The sequence below is a fragment of the Lampetra planeri genome, chromosome 33 (assembly GCF_965212315.1).
Source record: "Lampetra planeri chromosome 33, kcLamPlan1.2.h2, whole genome shotgun sequence".
NCBI classification, from domain to species: domain Eukaryota; kingdom Metazoa; phylum Chordata; class Hyperoartia; order Petromyzontiformes; family Petromyzontidae; genus Lampetra; species Lampetra planeri.
In genome coordinates this window covers 5,836,553-5,846,415 of record NC_136139.1, presented here as the reverse complement: position 1 = coordinate 5,846,415, position 9,863 = coordinate 5,836,553, and the positions used below count along the sequence as shown (strand labels likewise).

Sequence of the window (9,863 nt, the reverse complement as noted above, 5' to 3'; positions counted from 1 at the left end):
ATCTACATGAAAGATACATCTTCATCGCAGCTATAAGCCACCCCGCTACTCCTGACGCAATCATCTGGCTCAACCACCTCGGTGTCAGTCAAATCCTTGTTGCTGTACACCAGGGGTCGCCAAACAAAGTAACAAGAAGAGCGAATTTTTATCGAATTCCTTTAAAAAAAACCCTCAATATTTCAACAGCCGCAATGCCACGTGGTGGTGAATGCGAGACGGTGGCTGTCCTTAATAAACGACGTCACGGAGCAGCCCCTTAAAGAGCCGCACGCTGCTCCAGAGTTGCAATTTGCCGACCCCCCGACACCAACATCGAAGAGGAATCGTTTCAATGAACGTCCAACAACCACAGTCGTGATGGTCGCTGATGGAAAGAACACTCTCTCTCTTGCTTGTGCTGTTCCGCGCAACGTAACTGATGCCCACCCACTCCTCACGGGATGCTGTCACTGCGCCTGTTTCATCCCCGCTCCCCCCCCCGTGCCCCCTGCATTATCCTCGTTGTTTGCTCTGTGTGCGCGCGGTGCACCGTCCCCATAGAGCGCACCATTTGATTCCCCCCTTTGTCCAGTTGGCAACAACGACAGAGTCAGCTCAGCCGTGGCCGCGCGTTTGCTCCGCCGTTTGTTCCTTCCTCATCGCCGTCATTCCGAGCGCCCGTCGCTGTTCCGTCAATCAACGTTGGCCGTAGCTGGTTTCAACACCAATAACCCCCCTCCCCACCTCTCTCTCTCTCTCCCTCTCCTCCCTTCTACCCCACACCACCACCATCATCATCATCGCTACCAGCACCTGTCTTCACCTTACCCCACCCCACCCGCATTTCGTAATACGAACTCCCCGTACAACGTCGACCATTAAGTCATCAACCCAGCCCACTCGCCAACCCCTCGCCCCTAGCGTGTGTATATAAGTAGGGGGCACGCGGTGTAGCGCTACTCAAGCAACGTCAGCTCCACCGTCCAGTGCTTGCCGCTCAGCTGTACATCGCACGTGGCCCTCCTGCAGACTCGCGCCAAGTGACCGCTGCCATGCTGCGCGGGTTCGTCGTTCTGCTGCTCCTCTGTGGACTCGCGTCCTGCGCTCCTCCGAAGGCGGGCGGTAAGGACTAAGGGGTCACATCCAAGGCCGTAGCCATGGAGTCAACATTGGGGGGGACCAAATCTTACAGGGGGTCTGGAGTGGTCCCCACCCAGAAAAAATATCTAAATTTTTAAACGAATTTCCTGCCATTTCCTGCCTAAAATATTTTTAAATTCACTAACACCTGGGATGGACTTTTTATGTATTTTTTATAATAATGTCTAATAGTGTATTGTATTATATTGCTCTGTTTTTACTTTTTACCATTTCTTGTTTCATTGTATGTAATGTTCGAGATTAGGGATTAATAAAGTACAACCATAACCACAATCATATAAACAGCAATCTATGCATTGATTTATATGAAGACAAGTCCAGCTAGTGTGGCCAAGGTTTAGCAAATTGTTCTTTTTATTTACATAGCATAGCAATTATTATTACTTTTTTATATTTTTATAGCAATATATTGGTGGGGGGGGGGGGGGACATTTTGAGCATATGTGAATATTGTGTCCCCCCCAATATATATGATAAATACGGCCTTGGGGTCACCGACAGTCACGCACGCGCGCTCATACGCACACCCAGATACAAAGACGGACTGTTTTGGGCTGTTCACGGGGAACACCCAGGAAGGGTCGACAGGGCACACGACGAGAGGGTGGGTGGCCAGCAACCACGCCCGGCCGCCTTTGTCTCCCTAGCGGCGATGTTTGCAGATCGCACCGGATAACTCGTTTGAGGCTGAGTCGATCTAGGAGAGGCCCCGGACCGGTTCAGCTATTCTGTTATTTATCTCCGCCAATGTTAGCCGCGAAAGGAAAATTCAAGCCAGGTGGCCGGGTTCGTAGCGGCTCGCTCGCTACACTTTCGCCGACAGTCTAGGAAGGCTACGCGAGAGAGAATTGTTTCGTGGATCGATCGTGAGCTTAAATGATGTTCATCCCACCATCATCATCATCATCAATATACCTCCTGGGTCGATAAAACAAAGGCGCATCGTGTTGTGAGAGTTGAACAGTGCTGGTCCCACGGACGAGACTGACGCCTCGGCATAGAAACGTGGGATCTCGGCGGCTGGCTCAGGGTCGACATTTGAGACGTCAATATGAGCAGGAGACACTGACTGGACCAATTTCTGGGTGTGATTCGCACGGTTGGCTACGTACGGTGCGAAAGAAGTTCTACATACAGAGGGCACAATCGACCTCTTTTAGAAATTAGGATGAATAGAATTCGATTGTGTATACTAATGGAGCTTAATGGGACGTAATAGTGCTGAACAATTTAATCGGGTTTAATAGGCCTTAAGAGTGTCACGCGGGTCGTATAGTATTCTACCGATTATAAGACGCTTCGGGAAAGTAAGATGCACCCCAAAAACTTGTGTCCGGTATTTATAGAGTTCTGCAAATATTAGAAAACGCACACGCAGACAGACAAACATACACCTACCGCATTAGCAGACAAGCCCCCGACATTTGCTGAAAAAAAAAATCCAGGGTGTTAGTGCGCCATTATCCGGAGAATACGGTAAATAGGCAGAGCCATTCGTGGTTGTTGGCGAGGTGAATAATGGGTGATGTGATATCGTGCGAAGCTCAAGGGGCTCGTGTGATTTGTAAAGAGCAAGAGAGAACAATAACATCCCAAGTCGATATTATAGGTGGTATCGTATTTCGATTGCATTCACAGAATGATATCTGATATCATTCTAAGGATACAATTGCGTGACATTATGGTCCAAGAATATGCACTTATATGAACAACGAATGTACGAGTAATGAGATAATTATTTTAATTATTTGTAAAGGGGAGAGGCTATTAAGAAAATGTGTCCTTTATCATCTATTCACGTATTCATCACCAATCCACCATCTATACACCTTTCAACCACCACCACCAACCCCACATCTTCATAGTCATCCAAACATCCACACATCGATCAACTACCACCACCATCACTGTAACAGTATGCATAAACCTATTCATCACCTCATTATCATCCATACATCATCTATACACTATAAATCACTACCATGACTTCTACATCAACTACACGCCTATCCACCACCAACACTTCATCATCAATACATCTCTACGTCCATCAACGACCACCACTACTACCACCACCATCATCCATACAACGCCATCATATACACTCTATCACCCATCACCACCATCAATGTCACAGCATCCACACACCTACTTACCACCTTCATAATCATCATCCATACATCATCTATATATGTATCAACACCACATCACCATCATCCATACAACTCCATTTATCCACCTGGCCATCGTCATTATTATCAGACCTACCTACCAATCCCGCCTTAGGCAGCTCATGATAGATTTGGTACAAAGCCACAAAAGTTTATGCTATGTCAGATTGAGCCCATCGAGATTAATTAAGTCCACGGATTTCATTTCTCACCCGATATGTCCCCACGGCGCTCCTCGGCCCGCGTGGAATAGGAATTACTGGCGTAAGGCACTACCACTAGAGTAGACCTACAAGCCACGCAAATCCATCATACAGTAATCCTACATCGTTGCATCCTGTAATCACATAATCCCAGTGAATAGGTTTAGGGATAAAACCGAAAATAATTCCTGGAACAGCAATCCTGGTTGTTCCCGATGAAATTAAGCACTGAACCCGCAACTATCTTCATCATCATCACCAGCACCGCACAGGACGGGGCCACGGTGATTCGTGGATGGCAAGGTCAGTCGGTGGACATTGACTCGCCGCTGATATTGTTAGCCGTGGAATTGAACTCACTTTTCCCGGATTTCAGAGCCTAATCAAACTGAACAACAAAAAAACCCAGACGCAGACTCAGGACCGTCACAAACAATTAATGATACCATGAATGTTCGCAAAACGACTGTTTAAATACAGTTCATGTGTGAGCCTGTGTGTGTGCCTGAACACAGACACACAAGTTATCCAAAGAAAATCTCGCTTTGGGAAATGTGTTGGCTCTTTCTCCATCCAGAATCAGAATCTTTATTTAGATCGGAGGAATCTTTAATAAGCCTTTAACAAGGCTCTCATCTCTGCCACTCTGTCTGTCCAGCCTCTTTATAACGCTGTGAAAAAGGGCCATTGTCCGAAAGGTCACCTATTTGCGATTTTTTTTGGGGGGATTATGATAAATGCCGCAACACAGCGTTATTGACGAATGTGTTGAGTTCATTTTTTGTGCTTGTTAATGAGGCTAGGCATGTGCTAGGAATGCAGTGCGGTGCTAACCACTGCGCCACCGCCCCACGTGTGCGTGCAGCTTCCTCTATTTAGTCCGACCTTGCAGTGTCTACTTTAGTCTACTGTACGGACCCCATTCCTCCAAGTCGTTCATCGGCATTTTGTACATGCCGTGACAAAAATATCCGAGCATTTGTACTTTGTAAATATGCAAGGTTAAGTTGCGTGAATACTGTTTTTACTGGATGTATATATTTAACTGGTAGGCAAGTCGTCCTTACAGAAGAGGTGACGTGATGCTCAACATCACCCTCATGACCCCTCGCCACTCATTTCCCAGTGCGCTAACCACTGCGCCACCGCTCTCCGCACGTTGTATATAGTGTGTACATGCGTACAGGTACGAGACAGAAACTCGCCAACACGACAATATAATCTCCATAGAAATGCATAGACGCAAGCTCCAACCCTGGTCGGAGATCTACTTTACCCATGATCCCACTGGGGTGGATAGATTAGATACCACGCTGTGGCAGGTTAACAGTGGACAATCCTACGGAAAGACCTTCCAATATGAACAAAACTGAAAATCTATTATCCACCTCGTGGCCTATCCCCTCGGCTACAGTACCTCCATCCAGTAGGTACGGTAGAAGCAAGACGCTCACAGCAAATGTAGAGTGGCCTATTTCTTCAGCTACAGCACCTCCACGCAGTAGATGCAGTAGTAGCAAGATGCTCATAGGACATCTACCGCGGCCTATCCCCTCGGCTACAGCGCCTCCACGCAGTGGCCCCTTCAAACGTTGCTCTTCCGATCGGGAAGTCGACGGTCAACGTTCGGTCGCCATTTTGACGGCACTCGCTGCGAGCTTCCCACGTGACGGCGGCGGGGCCACGATAAGGCCGCGAATCGTAATCGGCGTACGAATAAACCCGCGTGTCCCGTGCCCTGCCTGCCTTGCAGGCCACCACAGCGGAGAAGATCACGGAGATAAAGGAGATCACGGCCGTGGGGGAGAGGCCCTGGAGGATCTGATCAAGGCGGTGCAGAGGTCCCTCAATGGCTCCCTGAGCGTCGAGGGGGTGGTGGGCCTCTTCAGCAAGTGCAACCTCAGCGGCATCGACTTTCCTAACCCAGCGCAGCCCGTCAACTGCTCCTTTGCAGGTGAGACAAAGGCAGCAAGGCACGCCTCCTCATACAAAAACAATTAACCAACCCAGACACTTTGAACAAGCCCTCTCACTGACCCGAACCATAACCGGCTAGCTACTTATACATTCGTACTATCCCTCCCGCCGACCCTAACTTTGATAACTAACCAACCAACGTAAATTAATAAGCCTTCTATTGACCATAACCAACTAGCCAACCACCCACTAATACGAGGCCTTTCACTAGACCCTAACCAACTTGCCAACAAAACTACTAGTACCAGCCCTCCCATTGGTCATAACTATAACCAACCAACTCGCTATTAATACTAGCCCTCCTATTGACACTTACCCGAACTAGTCAACAAGACACGAGTACCCGTCCTCACTAATTCGAACCCTAACGCCTCTTTTGGCTTCACCAGGGCGGCCTCTTAGCACTTTTTTATTCCCCCCACCTCCCCCCACGGTTTGCGCTGTTTACAGCGCCCATGCCAACAATAATAACAGCAACAGCATAACCGCTTCTGCGCGTGTGCATTGCACTGAATGGTGTCCCGCGGGTTTCTCTCGCAGACATCGTCGGTCAGCCGCCCTACAACGTGCCCAACATCATCGCCAAGGTGCAGCAGATCCTCAACGTGACCCGCGAGCAGATCCTGGCCAAGGCAGCCGAAATCTACGGCCGATGCAAGGGCGTGCTGTCCCCCCCTGGAGGCCCCAATCACGACTCCCCAAAGCCCCCCAAGGGTGACAGGCCAGGCCAAGGTGGCAGACCAGGCCAAGGTGGCAGACATCGCAGATCGGTTGAAGACATGAAATCCAAGATGGGCAAGGGCTCGAATCATGAGTCTCCCAAGAGCCCAGGGTCTGAGTCTCCCAGAAGCCCAGGGGCTGAGTCTCCCCGAAGCCCAGGGTCTGGGTCTCCCAAGAGCCCAGGACATGAGAATCCCAAGGGCCCAATGCCTGCAAATCCCAGAGGGAAAATGCCTGGTTCCTCCCAGCATGGAGGCCGGAACTAGGAATCTCTTCCGTTCCAGCAGTGACCCACTCAACCCTAACACGGCTCTCGTGGACCAGGCTAACAGTCGATTCAGGGCTTCGTTTCTCATGGAATATATACTGGGGCTGCCTAAGCGACGGATGCCACCCACCCCACTGATAGCAAGAGGAAGTTGGGGGGGGGGGGGTGGGGTTCGTGGGGTGGAAGTATTTTTTGGAGCTCAGCCCCGGAGAGCTCTACCTAAACTGAAGCCCTTTGTCCATGCAGCTCCTGTAAATGTGTTTCATTATTTGAGTTTGTCAGGTTCCGCCGAGACCGCTCGTGAGATCTCGGAGTTTATGAATCGATTGTTGACCTCTATAAGCACAATGACCAAGTGATGGGTTATTTTCTTGACGTCTGTTGTTCCGCTAATTTCTGTGTCCAACGCCCGTCCCGACGAAATCGAATCCACCTTTTGTGATTTTGATGCACGAGTCTGAGCGCCACAGCCTTCGTTTTGCTCCGGCACACTTGAAGGCAGCGCTGAGAGAACGCAAGCACACACGACGGATCAGTGGCGTGGAGTGGTTGACACTTGGGCCCTCCGGCTCACGGCGGGTCTCTGCGCAGTTGCACCGCCCCGCACACCCGAAAGCAACGCCACTGATGACGGCCGGCGTTTCGAATCCACTTGCGATGTTGATGTTGATCTGGGGGGGTGGGGGGGTAAATGCAGGGCTTGGCAAAGAACATGTGGACATACGACCAAGGTGGTGGGTGATACCCTGGAATTATAGATTTTGATGATCTTTTATATACTAAGTATCTATTCAGCCTTTGAAGGGTGTGGCAGTGGCGTGGTTTACAATTGTGCCCATTTCCCGTGTGTCAAGGCTGATTCGGTCAGAGGCAACAAAATAAAAGAAAAATATATCAACATTTGTTTCGTCTCAAAAGTCACACGTGCAAGTGTTGATCTAGAAATCCGTAAGCTCTCCTCAGGTTCATGCAAATGTCATGATATTCAGGTGTCCGGTCCCACAATTGTTACAGAGAGACACGTTTGCAGATGACATTTCATACATTTTACCGACCAAAAAATAAAAAAAATAACCTGCCACTTATTTAAGTTTTATTCTATAATAAAGATCACTCCCCCCTATAGCCTAAACAGATTGTTGCGGCAAGTGATGTTCGCAAGCACCTATGAAGGCCAGCGAAACGCCGGGCCGTCTTTATCTCCTCACTGTTGATGTTTACACACCGCACCTGATGCTTTTGCAATGGTTGAGTCGACCTCGGGCAGGTCCAGCCAGGACCGGTACAAATATTCGCCGCTGATGTCATCCGTGAGTGGGAATCAATTTCGGGTCACCGGGTTCGTAGCAGAGTGCACGATGCACTACAATACCTGTTCCCATCGACACTCCCCGCAATACCACAAAGACAAGGATCGCCCGTCTAGCCTCAACAGACTGTCGGGACAAGTGCTGTTAGTGAGCACGTATTGAGGCCGGCACGATACCCGACCACCTTTGTCTCCCCAGTGGCGATGTTTACCCACCACACCAGGTACGCATCTGAGCACCTGTTGCGGTGACTTGTAGAATCCACGCAAACCCACACGCATACACGGGAATTGTGCATTGTAAACACACGCCACGCGCTGTCGCCTATTGCATGTAACCACTTAGACGCCTTTAATAAAGAGATGACTGACGCATTACGTGTGATCTGTTTACGGGTCGATTTTACTCGGGGTCGGTTCCACGTGCCAGAGTCACGTGGCCTCAGCTTCTCGTTGGAGGACCCAGAAAAAAATGCCCACGCGACCACGGGGAGAACACGCGAACTCCAAATATACAGCGCGCATTAGGGTCGGGATCGAACCCACGACCTCCTGTAAACCATGCGAGGTAGTTAACATCTCGCCGCCTCCCTCCACATTTAGAAACATGCTTTAGGGGCCGTCCATAAATGACGTAACACACCTGGGGGGGGGGGGGGGGTCAGACATTTGTGACGACGTGTGATGACGGGGGGGGGGGGGAGAAATGTGACGTCATATAAAAATGCGCAACTTTAAATAAATATAGAATTGTTATAACACTAGTTGTTATAACACTCCTACAACATCAGAGTGTCAGCGCCACATTAAATACGCACTACAATGACAATAGTTTAAAGCGATTTGAAGCATGTTTTATTTTCAAAATGGAAATATGGTTTTGGGGGGGGGGGGGTTGGGGCAGAGCTTTGTGACGTCATATTTGATGGTGGGTCTGACTTTATGTGACGCCGTGTGACGAGAGGGGGGGGTAAAAAATCGTCCAAAATCGCGTGACGTCATTTATGGACGGCCCCTTAAGAGTATTTGGCTGCTCTACATTTCCACGTGATGAGCCACTTCTGATAAAAGAGCCGTAGACTTCAGTGGGCCTTAGCTGGTACATTAAACAAGTTTTAAAACAGTGTATATGGTAACGCAGGCTATCATATACACGGAAGGGGTTGTGTCATGGGCCAGTGCTGTGGGTAGGGTTGGGTTAGTGAGAGGGCTGGTAACGTAGTGAGTTAGTGTTAGGGTCAGTGGATGGGCTACCGTAGTCTCTGAATGCTGAGACGCACTCCCACACCGTCCCGTGTCTAGGTGCGTCTTATAATGTGAGAGAGAGACCAGATTTGCGTAACAGCATTGACTGCGGGGCAAACGTTTGGAGGTGCGTCTTACTTTCCAGAGCGTCTTATCCGGAGAATAAGGTGGTAACTAACGGCTGGTTGGCGAGTGAGTTAAGGGTTAAAGTCAGTAAGAGGTGGGCTAAACGAGTGGCTACTTTGCCAGCTCGGGCTATTCCGAGTGACAGGTTGGTTGGGGTGATGCACAGTGGGAAGGATGGTGAGCTGTTTGGTTATGGCTACGTAAAGGACCGTGCAGTATCTTATTGGTTCTTTCGGTAAAGTCACGTAGAAGGAAAATAATAAAATAATAAAAAGAAAACAGAATATATAATAATATGTTTAATTTTTATTATTTTAATATTTTCCTTCTACGTGACTTTACCGAAAGAACCAAGAAGATGAATCCCTGCAGTCACGAAAGCTTTAAATCGAAATTTAGACCGTGCAGTATTTATTTGGATATTGTGCTCCGGCATCACACACACAGCTTCACAATATTCAGAAAATCTGTGGGACAGTTTTTCGCTGGCATTGTTGTTTTTTTCCCTCTCTGAGTTCCCTGAGTGCTGGCTCAGCCCCGCCCCCTGCTGGAAAATTAGATGAAGGTACAGGCGCAGCCCTGCAATTGCCCCGCTCACGCCACTGCTGGATAGAAGGGACCTCCACTAGAGGGAGCGCTAGAGAGCCACTCTAAGAGGCTATCTTTGGCCGGGCTCGCCAAACATCTTGGATGGACAATTA

The 9,863-nt window shown here is 49.1% G+C and overlaps 1 protein-coding gene across 1 annotated transcript; it reads left to right on the top strand.

Annotated features, from left to right (window-relative positions):
• The first annotated feature begins 932 nt into the window (after positions 1-932).
• On the top strand, positions 933-7,380 carry LOC144729671 (uncharacterized). Its single transcript, XM_078610090.1, has 3 exons — positions 933-1,104; positions 5,271-5,471; positions 6,035-7,380. Exons 1-3 carry the CDS (start codon positions 1,035-1,037, stop codon positions 6,478-6,480), a joined length of 717 nt encoding a protein of 238 aa, XP_078466216.1. The 5' UTR covers positions 933-1,034; the 3' UTR covers positions 6,481-7,380.
• The last annotated feature ends 2,483 nt before the right edge of the window (positions 7,381-9,863 follow it).

Bases quoted from the DNA above. Each gene is read 5' to 3' on its own strand.
- LOC144729671 (XM_078610090.1), top strand. From the start codon at position 1,035: ATGCTGCGCGGGTTCGTCGTTCTGCTGCTCCTCTGTGGACTCGCGTCC. The intron at 1,105-5,270 runs GTAAGGACTAAG...CCTGCCTTGCAG, and splicing joins CGCTCCTCCGAAGGCGGGCG to GCCACCACAGCGGAGAAGAT. The intron at 5,472-6,034 runs GTGAGACAAAGG...TTTCTCTCGCAG, and splicing joins CGTCAACTGCTCCTTTGCAG to ACATCGTCGGTCAGCCGCCC.